Source organism: Lutra lutra, chromosome 5 (assembly GCF_902655055.1).
Source record: "Lutra lutra chromosome 5, mLutLut1.2, whole genome shotgun sequence".
Lineage (NCBI taxonomy): Eukaryota > Metazoa > Chordata > Mammalia > Carnivora > Mustelidae > Lutra > Lutra lutra.
The window spans coordinates 106,683,887-106,704,683 of record NC_062282.1 but is presented as its reverse complement, the minus strand read 5'-3'; the positions used below and the strand labels follow the sequence as shown (position 1 = coordinate 106,704,683).

The 20,797-nt window shown below is 42.0% G+C and overlaps 1 protein-coding gene and 2 long non-coding RNA genes across 4 annotated transcripts in view; all 3 read right to left on the bottom strand.

Annotated features, from left to right (window-relative positions):
- LOC125099922 (uncharacterized) overlaps positions 1–5,716 on the bottom strand; it is a 37,824-nt gene extending 32,108 nt beyond the window's left edge. The window contains exons 1-2 of the long non-coding RNA XR_007127400.1: positions 3,077–5,716; positions 2,128–2,250 (exon numbers count right to left, since the gene is read on the bottom strand). This is a non-coding gene — a long non-coding RNA (uncharacterized LOC125099922). The remainder of the gene's footprint in view (positions 1–2,127; positions 2,251–3,076) is intronic.
- Positions 5,717–5,727: 11 nt separating this feature from the next.
- On the bottom strand, positions 5,728–17,938 carry LOC125099923 (uncharacterized). The gene is made up of 3 exons (XR_007127401.1): positions 17,062–17,938; positions 8,662–8,818; positions 5,728–5,789 (listed from the first exon to the last, which is right to left on the bottom strand). It is a non-coding gene; the product is annotated as an uncharacterized LOC125099923 (long non-coding RNA).
- A 1,198-nt stretch (positions 17,939–19,136) lies between these two features.
- Positions 19,137–20,797, bottom strand: part of CMYA5 (cardiomyopathy associated 5) — an 89,709-nt gene continuing 88,048 nt past the window's right edge. For both annotated transcript variants that reach the window (XM_047729665.1, XM_047729666.1), the window contains one exon: positions 19,137–20,014. In XM_047729665.1, coding sequence (XP_047585621.1) covers positions 19,768–20,014 — 247 coding nt within the window. In that variant the 3' untranslated portion in view covers positions 19,137–19,767. The remainder of the gene's footprint in view (positions 20,015–20,797) is intronic.

Here is a 20,797-nt window from a genome sequence, read left to right as displayed (position 1 = left end):
ATGCAAACCAACCTGTAGTGATAGAAGACAGATCAGTGGTTACTTAAGGATAGGGTTTTGCAGGGAGTGGGATTGGATTACAAAGGGGAACACGGAAACTTTTAGGGTAATGAATGTGGTCACTATATGAAGTGGGGTGATGATTTTATGGATGTGAATATATGTCAAAACTCATGACACTGTACACTTTGAGTATGTGCAGTTTATTGTTTGTCAATTATACTGCAAAAAAAAAAAATGAGGGGGAATTTTAGAAGTTTCTACCAGATGGTCCTTTGGAAAATGAAAGGATTACGGCATTTTACAGTTGTTAGTAAACTAAGAGAATGCTTTACATCCAGGCAAAAACTGTAAATACTTCAGGGACGTGAATTAGTGCATTCTTTATTATTAAGGGGAGCTTAGGAATCTCACTTCTTCCATCCCAACCCCTCATCCCACTAACGCCTGAAGGAAGAGACCCTCTGTGACAGTGCCTGCTGCCGAAGACGGAATATTGAGTAAGACAAAGATCTGCATGCAAGAAGCATTTATCGTAGTTTTGTGGATTTTTAGTTCATCAGGGCAGATGATATCTCTTGCATAAGGTTCATAGGCTAAAGGCTTATTCTATGAATTACAACCCAAGGATGTTACAAATCAAAACATATGCCACACTTGTCATGTTGAATTGCTGCTGATCTCCCAGCAATCTGCTGTGTCTCCTCAAAAGGCCAGTTCCCTAAATCTTGTCCAAGAAACGAGGATCAATGGTGTTAATGCAATCACTCCTGTTTGCAGGGTCAGCATTTTCCAGGTCTTCTCTAAGACTCAGTTAAGGCAGAGGGGGCACAAGAGCAGAGCACTGGGAGGAAGTGAGGAGACCGAGTTTCTAGTCCCAGCCGAACACCTTTGACCTACTGAATCAGAAAATCTGTGATTTAAAAGAAGCCCTTCAGGTAATTCAGGAGTGTGAGTGTCCAGGATATTCAGCTTGGAGAAGAATGTTTTTCCTCAGCTCTTAGGGGTACACAGTGTGCTCGAAAGTATACAGCTAAAAATTTTCTGCAGGAGAGACTCCAGGAGTCATCTGTCTACACAATTGGCAAATGACTCATTGTACAAGTCCTGGTCCCAGCTCCGAGCTCAGATTTCTAAGCACCTGCTGGGACTCTTCTCCATGGATGTCTCCCTGAGATCTCAGATTGTGTTTCTCCTCCCCCAGCTATCACCAGCTCCTGACTAGATGAGTGGTATTAACCATTCTCCAGCCGGGGAACCTTGGTACTCTCTTCAAATCCTCCCACATCTTCACTTTTCACAAACAATCACCAAATCCTATTGATTCTAAATCTCCAATGTCTCTGCTTCCCCGCATGTAAGGCTTTCTAGGTGTATTGGGATTTGCTAACCACTTTACCTACCTTACCTCATTTAGTTCCCACAGCAAACCATGGAAGGTGATACTATTATCATCTCCGTCTTACATGGAAGAAGCCAAGGTTTAGAGAAGCAGAGGAAAGTCCCTAGAATCATGTGGCTGTGATATTTCAAAGGCAGATCTTGAACTTAAGTCTGTCTAAAACTGAAATCAAATTCTGGACTTTAACCACCCACATCTCCTTTTTTCCCAAAGGCGTTCTAAAAGCAGGACTTCATCATTACTCTCCTAGTGACAGTTTCTAGCCGGGACCCAGTGTTCAATTCATCCTTTATAATGCCCTCAGGGATCTTAGCAGGAAGAGCGTGCATCCCAACACTCTAAAGTCATCCGTGAAATTTCATTGTCTAAAGAATAATTCTAAACAATTAGTGCCTAAGGCCCACCACACTCAAGCTCCTCTCTCTCCCCCAATCTTGCCTTCCACTCCATTTCTCCAACTTAAATCACATACTACACTTTAAATCTGTTATTGCTCAGCAGCTCATGTGACCTGAAGGACCATCACCAGTCACCTGGACATTGGTGCTTACCACTCAGATTCCCCCACTGTTTTATAAGTTGGCAAATAAAAAGTCCACCAGTATGGATCAGTTAAGGCAATTTTACAATGAAATTTAGGAATAACTTCCTTGGTGACTGAGTGTGGAATATTGTATTATTTTCCACAAATATTCCATGCTGCTCCCAGTGGGAGGATGACCTACCTACTGACAGCAGCAAACTTGACCATATGACTGACTTTGGCCAATGGAATTGCAGCAGAAGAGCCTTGGATCACTTCCAAGCAGAAGTTTTAAGGGCTAATGGGTGGTTCATGGAGCAGGTCCCTACCAAGAGATAAAGAGCAATGTTGTAGTTAGAGCCAGCTGGTTCATCAGCCTGGAACCCAGAAAAGGGATAAGATGGGACAGAACCACAGCCAACCCACAATGGACATAAAGCGAAAGCAAGAAATAAATTTTGGATCTATGGAGATGTCCAGGGTTTTGTTATTGAAGCACTATCCTGACTAAATAAATGGGGACTTTTCTTCACTCTACCTTAAATGGAACCAGTCAGCCCTTGACTGCCTCCCTGACATCAAAAGCAGTAGAGCTGGACCAATAGGGTGGGTGTTTTCTGCGTAATGAGAAGAGGCTTCAACTAATTAAGTCTTGGCGCCTCCCTGGGACAACCTATACAACCTAGACAGATAAATCACTATCACACTCGCCACAGCCACAGCCACAAGAGGAGCACCATCTACAACAACCTCCAACCAGAGCGGAAGGTAAAAGAGAGGATGCTCTGTCCGTGGTCCTTACCTCCAGCAGGCTCCTGTCTGAGGAGCCTCAGTATTGAGAACTCCATGTAATTGGCTCACCTGGCTCAAGTAGTTGGGAAGAAGTTGGTAGGTGCTGCTTCTCCAACCTGAGCTGGTATGCTCCAGAGTAAAGCCAGGGGACTGAGAGGAAATCCCCCCTTCACCCCACACACACCTGTCTTGGTTTATGAGGCTCTATACACAGACTGGGATTAACCTCAGAAAAGGCAGGAAGACTCCTGGTATGGGCAGCTTCCCTACTGGCTTCCTCAGGGATGCCCACATGTGCTTTACACCTCCCAGTGATCACTGACCCAGTGATCTCCTCCGCATTTTCTGTAATAACTTACCCAGGAGTGCCCACAATAGTGCTGGACCAGTTCCTGAAAGTCAGCTCTAATGATGCTTCCTCCACAAAGCCTTTCTTCATCCAGCTGTCAGCTTTCTTCTCATTCTGGAGAGCAGAGGGTGCTGTGCCAGATTGATTGAATCCTACATCACAGCAATAGCCTTGAGTAGCCACATTTATCCTAATGGAATGAGAATATCTCACACTTTCTCTCTTATGTTTTAAACCTAGCATGGATTGACCAAAGCCAATTTAACATACACTATCAAATGAAGCATGATGTTAGCTTTAAGCTTAGTTGCTAAAAGATGACCTCATTATCATTTCAAAATCCAAAACTTTGTATTAACCAGCTAGACTCTGTAAACTTTGTTCTCTGAAGAGAGAGAATCATCACTAAGACTCAGATTTGTGCTCAGTCGTTAGGGAGTGAAGAATATAATAATTGAATGACAAACACTTTAGTGACAAACTACACTTAAAAAGTATAGTATCTTCCAATCCTAAAAATCTGTTCAGGTCCCATGATGATGGGAAAATACTTAACATTATTAAACTGTACCCTTAAAAATGGTAAAATTCATGTTATGTGGGTTTTTTTTTCACACATTAAAAAAAAAATCCAGGTCCAGCCGGATCTATGTAATATGACTTGCATGGCCTTTGTGCCTCTGAATCCCCACACGTGGCCATTCTGCAGCTAAGTGTAGCTCTATCTTTGCTCCATCCACATAGCTGCTCGGGTCTTCAGGTGGGACACTCACCATACCAGTGGACCTCTGAGTTCCACAGCCTGTGTGTGAATGCCCTGAGGTGGCTGGAGCAGAGTCCCTGGGTGACTAAAAACAACAGAAATTTATTCTCTCACAGATCTGGAGGCAGACATCCAAAATCAAGGTGTCAACCAAGGTTATGCTTCCTCCTAGGGTAGTGTTCTCCTGGTCTCTTCTGAGGCTGCAGGCAATCCTTGTCATTCCTTGACTTATGATGCACTGACCCAACCTCTGCTTGGCTCTTCACGTATGCTTTGTCCCTGTGAGTCTGTCTGGGTCTCCAGATCTCTCTCTCTCTCTCTCTCTCTTTATGAGGACACCCCTCATTGGATTTAAGACCCATCCTATCCCAATTGATAACATCCGCAAAGGCCCTATTCCCAAATAAGGTCATGTTCATACGTACCAGACTTGGGACTTCTCCATATCTTTTCATAAGACATAATTCAACCCACAACAGTCTGAGGCATTTTTTTCCTCCAAATTTTTTCAGCTACAACAATAATCATAGATTTTCAACAGGAACATTGGAAAGAAAGTAAACAAAAAAGAGCAGCAGCAACAAGAGTAAGTTCAAAAACACGAAAATGGAAATGTTTATTCAAAGATTGCTGAAATGTGGTCGCAGTTTGACTGGACTGCCAGGACTCATGATGTTCCCCTGGGGGGCTCCTCCCCAAAGGATCCTTCTCCTCTGGTCCTCCTGGGGCTCCAAGCCCTCCAGGCCCAGGTGCCTTCCTAGATGCTCAGCACAGGGGAGGAGCCATGCGGAATGGTACACCAACTGCCGGGCTCGCTCAGGACCTCTCTGGCTGCCATATATCTTCCTCCTTCTCCTAAGAGAACCCGTTCTTCCTAGATGCTTATAATTACTGCCCAAGCCCTGTGGTTCTAGATCCAGCACAAACCATACAGGGGCCCTTTCTTTGGCCTGAGCAGATGTTCCCCAGGGCCAGTGTGAGAGGTAGGGGCCGACAGGAACCTGTGAGCCACAGTACCGCCACTGTGGCAGGGATGCCAGCTAGCCCTTTGCAATATTTCAGATCCACTCACAAAGACCATTTTTCTGCACTTTACGGGGTATAGTCTTAACTTTGCTTACCTTTACGAAGATGAGATTTATTCCTCAGAACCATAGCAACCAAGGATCCCCAGCTGTACCTCGGAAGGGTCTGTTCCCTGAAACTGTGCTGTTATGGAGCCCAGGTGGTACCTCTAGCTCAGTCTACTCTGGCTTGGGAGAGGCAGCTCCAAGTACTCTGCAACCTTTCTGAGTTAAATCTTTAAATTAGCCCTTTAGAGTGAAAATTCCACCTCCCCAGCTCTGCTTCTCCCTTTCTCTCTCTTCTCCTTCATTGGCTATGAAAACAAAACATGAAGAATTGGGGGGGGTACAGTATTTAGGAGCAGTTTCCTACTACCATTTCCCCCCTACCCCCCACCAAGCAAGTTCGACATTCTTCTAGAGCATATTATTTTCATTTTATTCTTGTATCCTCTATAGCTTACAAAAGAACAAATGGCAGTAGCAAAATCAAAGAAAAAAGGAATTCATGGACTAAAAGAGAAACCAGGAGTAATGTGTTGAATATAAGAAGTACCTGCCCCCATTGCTTGCCTTTCTGGTTTCAAGTCCAAGAAATAAATAGGCAGGCTTTTATATTGAAATTTTTAAATGTATCCCCAGATAGCCAATCTCACATTCATGTCAAGTTCCAATCTCCTGAGTTCTACTGTCATTAGGAAAGTAAATAGTTTTTAAAAATCAATGAAGTTGGGGCACCTGGGTGGCTCAGTGGGTTAAGGCCTCTGCCTTCAGCTCAGGTCATGATCCCAGGGTCCTGGGATCGAGCCCCGCATCGGGCTCTCTTCTCGGCGGGGAGCCTGCTTCCTCCTCTCTCTCTCTCTGCCTGCGTCTCTGCCTCCTTGTGATCTCTCTCTCTGCCAAATAAAAAAAAATTAAAAAAATTAAAAAAAATCAATGAAGTTTATTAGAAAAAAAAGTTAAATAAATATATTTTATTTTAACAGTGTTATTATTAGCTTCTGAACTGCAGAATCATGGTAGTTTAAAAGCCCACTCTCTGCATATTTCTTTAGGCTGTGTTTAAAGCTTGAAAATTTTGTACATTTTTACCCATAGTTCTATTTCTAGGAGCTCACTTAAAGAAAATAAAGAAATATATGTGCAAATATTTATGATCAAAGACATTCATTTTAGAATCATTTATAATAACCAAAAGTTGGAAACAAATGTCCAGTTTCAGAGTATTGGTTAAGTAGAAGATGGTACATCAATAACAGGGATCATTTAGCACACATTAAAAACTATATTTTTAATAACTATTTAAGGATATGAAGGAAAGTTCACGGGTATACACAGTCATACACATATACACATACCACATGTGATTCTCTGGCTGCTAGTAACAACAAAAGACAATTTGAGATGGCTTAAGCATTGTATCAAAGGTCACACTGCAGTTCATTGGGGAAGGAGTGATTTTTTTAAAAAGATGTATTTCTTTATTTTAGAGGAAGATTGAGAGAGAGCAAGAGAGAGCACATGGTGGGGAGGGGAAAAGGGAGAGGGAGAGAGAATCTGAAGCAGACTCCATGCTAAGTGCAGAGCCCATCTTGGGGTTCCATATCATGATCCTAAGATCTCAACATCAGGACCTTGAGCCAGAATCAAGAGTCAGAGGCTCAACCAACTGCACCACCCATGTGCCCTGGGGTGATCTTTAATAATTGGGGCTGAATTAATTTTTTTATGAGAAAAAAAACAGCATTTTGAACTCTACCTCATACTATACACAATAAACTAATTATATATGTTTTATATATATCAATTCTATGTATGTAGATCTGAGCACAGATATATATAAAACCTAACTATGAAAGTTAAAATAAAACAATAGAACTTTTAAAAAGAAACATGAAAATATCTCCATGACCATAGAGTAGGCAAAGCTTCCTTAAATTGAACATAAAAACTAACCATAAAGGAAAAAAAAAAGAATTCTGCTAAAATGAACAACTTCTGTTTATCAAAAAATATCATTAAAAGGTTGAAAAATTAAGCGACAGAGTGGAGAAAGGATGCTTGCAAAATATATATCCAACAAAAACCTCATATTCAGAATATATATAGAAATCCTACAAAAAGAAAAAAAGAGACAATACAGTAGAAAAATGGGCATAAGATTGGAACAGAAACTTAAAAAAAAAAAAAGATACCCAAATGGCCAATAAATATATATGAAGGTGTTCAACTTCTAAAACCATCAGGGAAATGCAAATGTAAACCACAATGTGGTATGAGTATGTGCCCATCAGAATGGCGAAACTGAAATAGACGATACCAAGTGACGGCAAGACTGTGAAGCAACTGGAACTCCTCATGGAGTGCTGGCTACAGTATGAATCAGAACTTTTTACTCCAGAAGTAACTTTATACTTCAGAAACACTTTGGCAGTGTCTACTGAAGTTGTGCATGGATAAATCTCACAAATATAATGTTCAGCAGAAGAAGCCAGAAACAGAGACGACACATACTGTGTGATTCCATTTGCATACATTTCCAAACCAGGAAAAACTAATCTGTGGTTCCTTTCAGATACAGGTTCTTTGAAGAAGTGGGAGTAACAGGGAGTCGCTTATGATAATGTTCTTTTTCTTGATATACACATATGACCTGTCTATACATATGTCAACTTTGAATAAAATTCATCATGCTGTAAACTTGTGATGCACTTTTCTGAATGCATGTGATACCTCAAAAGAAAGCTATTTTAATGATTTAAAAGGATTGACGTTTATTTAACTCAAGCAACAAAAGGTTCAGAGGTAAACAGAAGAGAGCCAGAATGGTTTCTCATCCATGGCATCGAGAAAGAATCCAGGCTCCCGGATGTTTAGCGCGTGAATTTTATCCTCAAGGTTGCAAGTTTCCTGTGGCACTTCTATGCATTATATTTGCATTAGGGGAAGGCAGAAGGCAAGAGGCCTGAAGCCAGAGAACATAGCAATGGGAGTCCAAGTCTGCTTCAATGCGGATACTTTTTTTTCTGTCATAATTTTCTACAGTTTTTAAAAGTTCCATAATCATATATATTAATATTTTTTTTCAAAAGAAAGCTTGCCAAGTTGGATGGGAATAAAGTAAAATCATGTTCTGATTTTGACTTCAGGCCCTCTAAAGGTAATTCACAGGGTTTCCTGTGAGGCTGAATAATTGCAGAATCCCTGTTATGCCCATAGGGGCAGAAAAGTAGCCCCGCACTTATTCTTGGGAGGGGGGCAGAACAATATATTGCTCCTTGATTGTCATATTGTACGGTGCATACAAAGACCTTGTGTGGGGGCCCCTAAAAGCTATTCTTTGGGAGCAGAGGTGTTCCTGACCTGAAATGACTTGGGGAAAATGGCAGCGTCCCACACAGCCAGGGTTTGGTGTGTAGGTGTCTGCCGCTGCTGTTCAACACTCAGATGCATATTTTATCCATTTTCTGGAGCTCTGCAGGGTAGAACTTAGCTCAGAATAATTAAGGAGAAATGCAAATCAAGAAAGAAGCTTGGTTACGGTTTAATTCACTGAAAGAAGACAAAAGTAAAAAGTAGCACAAATGATAATTTCAGGAGTTTTTTTCCTGAAAGATACTATTGATCACCAGTTTTTCTTAAGAAAACCACCTTGAAATGGCTTGTGCTTTGAAAGTATCAAGTGTATTCACCCTGTCTGCATAATTCTTGACCCTGAGGCTTCAATTCTGCACTCGACTTCAGTCATCAGTACCTGAGAAAACTTACCAACAAACTCCATCAGAGGAATCTTCTCCCAGGATGCAAATGTTTTTCTCCCTCTGCCTTACAATCCAAGAACCATTTGGAGATAACCCTCAACTTTTCCAATGAAGAGAAGTGGGAAGTTGATAAATGGTTGTTCTGAATTATGAGAAGGGAAGTTCTGTTAAGGGGAAAAAAAACTCATATGATTTTCAGACTTTATTCTCAGTGATATTTACTTACTGCCCACTTTGTATGAGGCCTTCAGCTAAAACCTGGGGTATTCAGAGAAGAACCCTCCCACTACAAGAGCCCTGCACGGCTCTCCCCTTCCCTCCTGCACAACTATACTGATCTTTGAATCCCTCTGAAGGATCAGGCTATCCTCATCTCCTCACCTCTACGCTGTACCTGCAATACACTTCTCTTCCCTCCTCCTGCCCCAGACCCCATTCCCCTCAATCTGCCCAACTTTTACTCAGTCAGTGGATTTTGGTTTGTACGTTTCTTCTAAGAAAGCCCACCTAAGTCCTTCCAAGTTCCTCTGCCTAAAATTTCATTTAAAACTTCCTTCTAGGGGCACCTGGGTGGCTCAGTGGGTTAAAGCCTCTGCCTTCGGCTCGGGTCATGATCCCAGCTTACTGGGATCGAGCCCCACATCGGGCTCTCTGCTCAGCGGAGAGCCTCCTCTCTCTCTGCCTGCCTCTCTGCCTCCTTGTGATTTCTGTCCGTCAAATAAATAAATAAATCTTAAAAAAAAAAAAAAACTTCCTTCTACTGAGTACACTCAAAAGGGCACAGGAGATAAAACACACAGGGGTGAGTCTGTCTCAGGAGTCTTGCTTGTGCACAACACTAGTGACATACAGCTGACATTTTTTATTACTTGGTCACAGCAAAGAGATATGTTCTCTCCATACCCTGGGATCCCAGGACTCTTCTGGCCTATGTGCTGACCACAACACCTGCGTTCCTGTCTCAGCCTCCTTGTGTCTTACTCCTCTTGGTTTCCAGCAGGAATCAGCATGGTGTCCTGACATGGCAGATGTTAAAAAGTACAACTATATGGAACATAGTTAAATGTAATTATATTGAATCGACTCTAAAATAAACTGAGCACCAAGATTGCCCCATGAAGGGGTTTCTATTCAGTCTTCCCAGCTGGGTTTATAAAAGTGATTAGATTTCATAGTGAATACGGAAATAATGCATTCTTTCCCATGATACCTCCTTGGAAAACTTGAGGCCCGTTAGTGAAGTTGGTGCCTTTAAAACCAAAGCAGTTTTATAGAGAGGAAAATCTGGAAGTCAACTGAGTATCCATGGATGACAAACTAGCTTAAGATTCATCTTTCCAAACAGTATGGAGGTTCCTCAAAAGTTAAAAATAGAGCTACCCTACGACCCAGCAATTGCACTACTGGGTATTTACCCTAAAGATACAAATGTAGTGACCCAAAGGAGTGCCTGCACCCCAGTGTTTATAGAAGCAATGTCCACAATAGCCAAACTATGGAAAGAACCTATCAACAGATGAATAGATAAAGATGTGGTATATACATAAAATGGAGTACTATGCAGCCATAAAAAACAAAATCTTGCCATTTGCGATGATGTGGATAGAACTGGAGGGTATTATGCTAAGCAAAATAAGCCAATCGGAGAAAGACAATTATCGTATGATCTCACTAATATGAGGAATTTGAGAAACAAGACAGAGGATCATAGGAGAAAGGAGTGAAAAGTGAAACAAGATCAAACCAGAGAGGGAGACAAACCATAAAAGATTCTTTATCTCAGGAAACAAACCGAGGGTTGCTGGAGGGGAGAGAGTGGGAGGGATGGGGTGTTTGGGTGATGGACATTGGGGAGGGTATGTGCTATGGTGAGTGCTGTGAATTGTGTTAGACTGATGAGTCACAGGCCTATAATACATTATATGGTATTTAATTTAATTTTATTTTTTCAGTGTAACATTATATGGTATTTAAAGAAAAAAAGATTCATCCTTCCAATGGACTACAACTGGGCATTAGAGTGGTGATGTGAATATGTCTGTTGATGTCAGAAGATGTTCACGACACAAATGTAAGCGTTATGTAACAGTGATTTTATTTGCATTTTAAAAATGTGTGTGTGTGTGTGTCCAAAGAAAAAGAGAAGAACTTTGGAGGATACCTACTCAGTGTTAAATTGCTTCTGAGGGGTGACATTAAGGATAATTTAACTTTAGTTCTGAATACTTTTCCTGGGTGTTCACAATGAGTAAACATTTTGAACTTTCATTGGAGATACAATGGTCACAGATGGAATGACTACATGCCACGCTGTGGGAGGATGTGGTACTGTTCTGAGCGTACAGTTACCTCTTTCACTGGAAGAGTCCCCACATTACAGCGGGATTAGTAACAGCTCAAGTTCTTGCTGTGGTTATATGCCAGGCATTTTAAGAGCTTTACATAGATCCTGTCGCTTACATGTCACAACAACGCTTCCCTGCCTTCATTTTCCTTTACAGCATTTACACTTTTTAAATTAATTTATTTTTTAATTTAAATTCAATGAACTAACATATAAGGTATTATTGGTTTCAGAGGTAGAGGTCAGTGAGTCATCATTCTTATATAACACCCAGTGCTCATTACATCACATGCCCTCCTTAATGTCCATCACCCAGTTACCTCATTCCCTCCACCTACCTCCCCCTCCAACAACCCTCAGTTTGTTTCATATGGTTAAGAGATTCTTATGGTTTGTCTACTTATCACTTTCTGATACCACGCAGTTAGCTTATTTATCTCCTTTACTGTGTGTCGTTCCTCTCACTAGAATGCCAACTTGCAGAGGGCGGCCATGTTCGTTTTGATCATTGCCCAATCCCTGAGACCTACAGCAGTGCCTGGCACCTTAGTCCTTGAATGACTGTCCAAGCAACCTCATGACAGAATAACTAGTACTATTCCTGTCTTACAATGAGGGCTTGAAAGAAGCTGAACAATTTGCCCAATTTGCTATGAGGGGGCAGAGTCACGTCTCAGGCCAGATCTCCATGATTCCCGGATGTGTATTCCCAACCACTCTTTCTCATCAATCGCAACAAACCCTTGAATGAAAGTCCTCCTCTTCCCACATGCAGTCGATCCATGGGGAAACAGTGAGATGTCACATAAGAATTTCCAAGTGTCCTTTCCCTCTGACTATTAAATTAGTAAGATCTTTATGTAGTAGATAATGTTCTATCATCTGCGTAATCATCCTACCAGGCATGACATTTTTTGGATCAAAAGCAGGAGGAAGAGGGCCTAAAAATTGAATTGAGTATTTGCCAAATGAAGAAAAAAAATATAGCTGGGAAATTGTCTTAAGGCAAATTTTTTTCCCCTTAATGTTAATGTAAATGTAATGTAATGTAAAGCGGTTGGACTGAATTACCCCCACACAACAAGGATTTCTCAGGGAAGCCCAGAGCTGATGCAGGATGAAAGTATTTAGAGCAGCAAACCCAAATGCTGGGGCCCCTGGCTGGCCATGGCAATTTAACAGTCCAGTCAGTGGGGGCTGCTCCCCTGAAGAGGACATGCACGGGGCCATAGGTTTCCTGGACAGAGCTAAGAAGGAGACAAAAAGCACCTTTTTTTCTCTCCCACCTACACCAAGCCCTTCTCTGCAGGAGCTGGGAGCTGGCAAACGCCAGCTCAGGGGGCCTTCATTCTGTTTAATATTGAAAAACATAATACCCAAGCACATGAAAAGCCCGTTCTTTGAGATTGCCATTTTGTCTACTCTCCATACCTGTTCTTTCTTGTAAACTCACCCAGAATAAAACCGGAAGTCCTTACATGGCTTTTAGGGCCATTATGGACTGGTCCCCGGCTCTTCTCTGACTGCATTCATAGCATTCTCTCCCCCTTGCTTATTCCACTCCAGACATCCGGGCCTTACTGCTCCTCTAACAACCCCATGCTGCTGCCTCAGAACCTTTACACTTGCTATTCCTCCATATGGAATACTCTTCCCCTGAGGATATGCACATGCCTTGGCCCCTCATGTCCTTTAGGTCTTTACTCAAGTATCACCTTATCACAGACAGTCTCATCATACCTAAAATATATAGCAGTCCCTACTCCTATTACTCTTTGTTCTCTCTGATCTTTTTTTCTCCTAGTTCTCATTCCCCATTGACATACTACGTATCTGTTTATTGTGTCTTCCTCCACTAGAATGTAAGATTCTTGAAAACAGGAACTTTATCTGACTGGATGACCGTCATTTCCCTAGGGCCTCAAGTGGTGCTCAGGCCATAATAAGTATTCAGTAAATATGTGTCGACTGAATGAATGAATGAATTATGCTTCTCCTTCCCCATTTTCCTTTGTCCTCATTATTTTGCCCACTGCCTCTGAAGTTAAAAAATCCTCAAAAAATATGTTGAGTCTAGAAGAGTGTCAATTCTTCCTGGCGTGCCTGGCATGCAGGAACGTCTGCCACTACGTTGGGGCAGTCCAGCACAATTCTGGGAGCTTCAGTTAGGCTGAGAAAGGACTTTAAGTCATTATCTAGTTCTATAGAAATCCACTGAAGGGAAGATACTAAAGGGATTCTATAACCCCTCTAAGCGGTAATGGCCAAATTCATCTTTGGGAAAGGAGTGTTCTTTGGTTTAGAGAATTGCTTTAATAGACCTTTTAGTTCTGCAGAGAGAGGCCTAGAATATGGGCAGGATAGAAGTGGCTGAGGTAGGAGGGCAAAAATTTGGCTTTCATTCTATTCTGAAAGATGTTTATATTGGTAAGAGATTTTTGTATTTTGAAATTTTGTAGTTTTGCTAGCTGACCTGGGCTGGGCGGGGAGGCAGTTTGAGAAGAACCTAGAAACTTAAAGAATATAGCAGAATAGGGAGGTTAATCTGTTCAATATGACTGGAAGACCGAGCTAGAGAAGAGAGCAGAAGGCTCTCTAGCCTTCCTAGCACTGTTGGATGCTACAGATTCAGCTGTATTCTGTTTCATGATCTATGAAGGAATTTCCCCCACTCACCCCAACTCCTGAGCAAAAGCTGTGTTAAGCATTACCACTGTCAGACTGTGTTAGCACAGCCTTCAGGAATTGATGGAGCACTGTGTCAATGCTTTGGGATGGTGATGACCAAATGGGACTAGGGAAGCATGAAGAAGTAGTGGGGAGGCCACTAGAGGTCATGGAGGAGAATTCAGAAGGTCAGAGACTTCGACCAGGAGAATGCAATCATTGACAGAAATTCTTGGAAATCTGGGACGGGAAACATAATTTCTCACAGTCCCATAGGAGATCAGTGTTGGATAGCAAAGGAAAAGGCACCCAGAAAGAGTGGAGGGTTAAGGGACTTTTGGGTCATGCTGCATCACAGAATTCAGACTTGAATCTCAATGGTTACCCACGTCTCAGACTTTACCTAATCACAGAAATCTTTGCATCAAATGAATTACTATATGGAACCCAATGTGTAAAACAGGTTGAAATTGAGCTGCTGTGATCCAATAGGATAGGGGTCAGAATTTATGCCCAATTGGCTTTCCCTTTGGATCCCACAATGGCCATCAGATCTCTCTGTGGGATCCCAGCACGTCAGGAACAGTTTTAAAACAGTGCATCTAGAACCCAAAGCAAGAATGTGCTCTTTACCATTCCAGGCTGATCATTCAGCCTAACTCTGAGGGCTCCTTACTGCTGAGCTGCATGTTTCCACGCCAACCATCACTGAGGGGTGTTCTTCCTTCTCTTCGACTGATTCCTCAACCCTGGGACTGCCTTCCAGTCCAGGTGTAAAAACGAAAGTAAACCTAATTCCTCCCACAGAATGACTCTCCAAATCTTTGAGGACTTCTTACCTCCTTCCCTAATTATCTTTGTTCCAAGTTGAACATTCTTAACCCCCCATCAATTCTCAAGCCATTCTTTATAGTTCATATACTGTTGGGGGATCTGAAATTATTGATATCGATTACAAAAAAATGGGCTCTGCATAAAAAGGGAGTTCACTTAAGACCAAAGGAGAGGTGCAAAGAGGGACACGACCACATACGCTTTGAGGACAGCTAAAGTTAAATGAGAGGTGTTGAGCTCCTCCTTGGAAAACAGCCCAGAAAATGTGCTCCCTCCTGCACTGGGAAGGGGGCTGAAAATCAATGTCAGCTTCATTCAGCTCAGAGATGTCCCTGGGATCACTCTCTAGCAGTCACTGTATCAGGGACACAAGGGGATGGCAGTGCCTTGGGGGCAGAGGCTCTCAGCCCTTATTAGTTGCTCTTGAATACTCCCCAACAGCTAAGCTCATGAACACAGGACAGTAAATGCCTAGCATGGGCTCATTTCTGCTAGTCTTAATTGATCACATGCATATCCACAGAGCTATGGACCCTTGACAATGTCTCGGAATCTATTTAATAAAAATAAGGGACATTCTGTACCCATGGACCTACCAGTTGTTTTGGTGCAGAATAATCAGTCTGTCAGTATCATTTAGGAATCATCATTGGATGTACAATTTGCATTGATTTGGGTGGAGCCCATAGGCGTCAGGAGGTGAGTTGCAAAGGTTAGGGCTGGTTGTATAGCTAGAAAGTGCATGTGTGACCAGAGAACTACCCCAACAGCACCAGAAACAAAGCCCGGGGTTCTGGTATCACAATGTCTCCCCTGCATGCTGGTGGTGGTTTGAGGCCTGGAGATGTGGTACATACTTTGCAACCCTACAGTGGAGCACAGACAAGGCTGCACTTAAGATACCAGGACCCCTTCAATGCCTAACCTTCCTCTGGGCAATCATACTTGTACTAGATCCTTAGCCTGTGATGAAATTCTCTGGTGATATTTAGCACCTGTTGGAGTCCTGCGAGTCCTTTCTGCAATTGAACACTTGAGATAATTGGTGGGTAATTAACACGATAAAGATGAGGAGTGACTTCCAATACAGGCCATTCTGGGGCCTGAGGGATGCTTCTGATGGGAGAGTATTAGTGTTTGGTGCTTAAAGCACACAACTTTGTAAGTGGATGTGAAGTATGACACTTCAACTCTGCTGTATTTTAGGGAAATGTCTCCAGAAAAACAGCAGTAACACATTCTGGTTTGCTTCCATAGAAAATTCCTTCTACCTCTGACAGAGAATCTACCTGTCCAGAGCTCCCAGGTGGGTATGCCAACAGAGAAGGACCACAGTATTAATCTTCATTTCTTCTTTTTTTCTCCACAAACTCCTTTATTTTGACCCTATACCTCTCAGAGGAAGCACTGCGGTTTCATGTACTAAAGTCTTTTCTTCACAAACCAAATGTTATTGACTTTTTTGAATCCTAATTAAGGTCGCTGGTCCTGAAGAAAGAATCAAAGGTAAACCCAAAACAGCATCAACAACAACACAGATATTTGGGAAGGAAGTCAGTTCAGGAGGAAAGAAAATTGGTGTGTATGAATGTATGCATGCATATGTTTATATACATGTGTAGGGGAGAGAGTATGTATGTATATACACACACATGTAATTTTCACACATCACAAATATATGGAAAAACTAATCTGTGATACAAAAATGAAACCTCATTTTATTCTCCTGGCTGAGGATTTGGGCTGTAGCTAAATCCACACTCTGCCACCTGCTGGCTGGGAGTGTGAACTAGTTACTTAACTGCTCTGAGCCTGGTTTCCTCATCTCTAAGATGGCAATGGTTTTTACTGCGCAAAATTCTGATGAAGATTAAGAGATCATGTATGTGCTATACATGTTGTTAAACTAATAAGCACCGGGGACAGATTTCCAGAGAAGCAATTCTGACAAAATTTGCTGACTTCCTTTCCTCCCTCTGAGGGGTTGTGTTATGTGAGAAGGAAGGACAAGAAGAAGGAAAAATGGACTCAGGAGGAAAGAATTGCTTGAGGATGTAAGGAAAAAGCATTAACTTCACTTTGCTTGTCTCCACGGGAGTCATTCCCTAGAAACCAGTGAAGAAATCTGTCAGTCAATGGATAAAGGCAGCTGAAACATGGCTCTCCTGACCCCAGAGTCCTATTTTCCACCACAAACTTGCCAAGGACACCATGATAGGAGGACCACTCAATGTGCCAGCCTGAGAGGATCTCTGGAGTCCCTTGTCTGGATGTTTTATACACTAAAGAGTGCTGTGACATTTCACATGCTTAATTAATCTGATGTTTGCAATTGTCTCAAGAGAAAGCTATAGCTAAAAAATCTGAGTTGCCCAAAGTTATCACCTAGAAAAGCTGAATCCAGATCCTTTCAAACTTAGTACTAAGTCTAACTTAGTTCTAATTCAAACTTAGTTCTTCCCATTATTGTGACTTCCCCCTTAATACCAGGGTGGCTTCTAACTTGGTGGCAGATGCTGCTGGTCCCCTGTCCCATTTACCCCCAACCCACCCCCAGCTCACTTGAGTGCACCAGCAGGCACATTGGGCAACTGTCCACTGGCAACTCTGGGTCGGATGTCTTTCTTTCTTATTTCCTTTGTCTGAAGACTTTCTGATGACCATAGGTATTTGCAAGGAACACAACCTGGAAAAGTGGGAGATGGGAATTTAATGTGCCCTGGGACAACCCTCAACCAACAGGGGTTGGACAGAGTGGTTAAATGTCAGCCTTTGGCACATTCTGAGTGGCTTCTGGAGAGCCTCCTATACCAGTGACCCCCAGTTGCTCATAGTGGTAATAACTTACTCATAAAATATGTCCTTTATTGGCTCTTTCCCCTTCCTGTCTTACTTTCCCCACTTCCTCCAGTGTGCTTCTTGTTATTACTTCCTGTATAAACAACCAACACTAAATCTCTATCTCCAGGTCTACTTTCGAAGGAAACCAAACTGAGACAAATTCTAAAATTCATGTCGTTGCTACTACTCTTCCTGTTTTTAATTACATGACATTCTGAGAAAGTAATAATGACCATGGGTTGCTGACAACTCAGAACCTGATGGCAACGCTTTTAAGATTTGACAAAAGTGAAGATAACATTCTCGACAAAGTAAATTGTTCCCCCTATTTCACTAAGTATCTACCTTCCCAGGAGCTCCTCTCACTTTAAAGCAGCGTTGTCATGACTCTGAAAGAACTCTACCAAAGCAGTTACACACCTGGTTTGGATTTTCCAGCTGTTAATCAATAGAAGTTAGAACAGATCTCAATCACCAAGATAAAAAGCTTGTGCACAGCAAAGGAGAGAGTCAACAAAACCAAATGACAACTGATGGAATGGGAGATGATATTTGCAAATGACATATCAGATAAAGGGCTAGTATCCAAAATCTATAAAGAACTTACCAAACTCAACACCCAGAGAACAAATAATCCAATCAAGAAATGGGCTGTAGACATGAGCAGACATTTCTGAAAAGAAGATGTACAAATGGCCAACAGACCCATGAAAAAATGTTCCACATCACCCAGCATCAGGGAAATACAAATCAAAACCACAGTGACATACCACCTCACACCAGTCAGAATGGCTAAAATTAATAAGTCAGGAAATGACAGATGTTGGTGAGGATGTGGAGAAAGGGGGAACCCTCCTACACTGTTGGTGGGAATGCAAGCTGGTGCAACCACTCTGGAAAACAGCATGGAGGTTCCTCAACAAGTTGAAAATAGAGCTAGCTACCCTATGACCCAGCAATTGCACTACTGGGTATTTACCCTAAAGATACAAATGTAGTGACCTGAAAAGGTACGTGCACCCAAATGTTTATAACAGCAATGTCCACAATAGCCAAACTGTGGAAAGAATCTAGATGTCCATTAGTAGGTGAATGGATAAAGAGGTGGCATACACACACACACACACACACACACACACACACACACACACACAATGGAATATTATGCAGCCATCAAAAATGAAATCTTGCTATTTGCAACGATGGGGATAGAACTAGAGGGTATTGTGCTAAGCAAAACAAGTTAGAGAAAGATAATTATCATATGATCTCGCTGATATGTGGAATTTGGACAACAAGGCAGAGAATCATGGGGAAAGAGAGGAAAAAATGAAATGGGATGAAACCAGAAAGGGAGACAAACCATAAGAGACTCTTAATCTCAGAATGGATCTCAAAAGTAGGATAATATTTCTCAACTCATGAAAAGAAATAAATGAATTCATAATGCCAAAAAAATCTATAAATAAGATCAAAGTATTTATAGTCTAGAAAACAAGAGCAATCATCTCAAAATGCCTTCTAGATTATCAACTTTGCACACATATTTTAGGAAGATTTCAAGAGATTTCAGTATAGTATCTAAAAATGACCAACAATTTCCTTTTGGCAAAAAGAGATTCCCAGCCTCCTATAGTTGACTGTAACTATGGGATAAAAGTGTTTGGATTTTTAAAAAGATGCATATAAAAATCTTCTGTGAAAATTAGTTGGAGCTCAGGCCACTCAAGTAGAAGGGTCATTCACTCTACAGTGTGCCCCAGTCCAGAGACACCAGGCTCAGAAGTTACATATAATAAGTTCATATAACATGTTTTATTTTACAGACTGTAAGCATTTATTTAACAAAATGGACACTTCTAACACCTAGCACTTGTCTACATTTAAAATTTCAGAGGAAAAAGACCTGTGTTCTGCAGTACATATTATTACAAAAGAGTTTGTTATCAACTTAGAACAGTTAAAATGCCTTCTCTAGTGATTAGAAAACATCATCCTATAATGAAGTGAAGTGACCTGTCTTTTAGGGTAAAAGCCTTTGATTCTTGTCAGAAATGTAGGACTAGCACAACCTTCGCCTCGCTCAGACCTGACCATCCGAGGATGTCTTTTGCCAATACAGCAGGCGGAAGACCACTTCTCTGCTTTGGTTCCCAAGTCAGGTATAAATCCTTTCAATTTAGAGAAGCACTCAAACATACAGAAAGCAAAGGGCGGAGGCTGTTTTCTCCATCCTCTTTACTCATGCGCTACCTAGAAAGTCAAGGTTTCCCTGGTGGTTTTGTTCACGTGCTGAGCACTGTGCATGCAGCTATCATTAGTGCGAGTGTGTGGGAGACGTTTTGAATAATACATAGCACCCAAGGGCAAGAACCATAGACCCCCGAAATGTGAATGATTGCTCTGGCAAACTCTGAAAGCCCATGATCACTTGTGCCTTGTGGAATCTGAGGGCTCAATCCCCAGGTGCAAAGTACATTTTCCGGGTTTCTCCAGGGCAAAGGCGGGGTGAACGCCCTCATTGAACCTGTGCCTAATGATGAAGAGCAACTGTCCACTTTCAGCATTAATAAAGAGAAGTCTCTGGTTGTTGTAGTCCAGCAGAATGCCCACCCTGGTGGGACGCTCAGTCACATGGACGTCGCTCACAATGCCACTGTAGAAGAACGTGTATCTGAAATGAAATAGAGCGAGGAATTAAATACTGGGCCATGGAGAAGAAAATCACTTGGAGATAACCAATCTTTCAGTGATTAATTTCACTTCACAATGATGAGCTGCCATAACATTGTCCCAGATCCCTTAACCAGATCCCTCCTAGATGCTAAAATGCAGAGCTCATCCCAACAGACCAGCATTTTTAATAATTTTGCTCCTTCTACATTAGGAGGCGGTCCCAGAATAACCAGCATATGCCTCCCTTGTGATTTTTCTCAACATTCTAATTCTTTCCCAGCTGCCCACATGTTTTAACTTCCGCATTCATGGCGTGTCATTCTTTTGAATAAAACTCCTCTGAGGCTGCCGTGTATTTTAAAAAGTACTGCAGGCTCGCCTTCCATAAAATGTATTAATTTTACAGCTTAAAAATTTATAAGTAACTTACATAAGGGCCTTTATGAAGTTTAAGAAAAAAATTTAGTTATTTTTGCCCAACTTCATCCTTTGTAGAGGCTCCCCCAACCCTGATCCAACTTCCTTTTCATCTTCTCAATGTTCTCTGCAGCCTTGCAGCCCAGGGCAGGGGGTAGGGGGGGTGGGTAGGGGTTGCCTGTCATTTCTCTCTTAAGTTTAAATAAATTGAACTCAACAAGTATTTATTGGGTGTGTCTGTGAGTCCAGTACTTTCCGAGGCCCTCTGGGGAGTATGAAGGACCACAGAGTGCTGTCCTTGCCCTTGGGGAAGCCAGGCCCTCCTGACCAGGGACGAAAATACTGTTGCTCACTTAAACGTGGG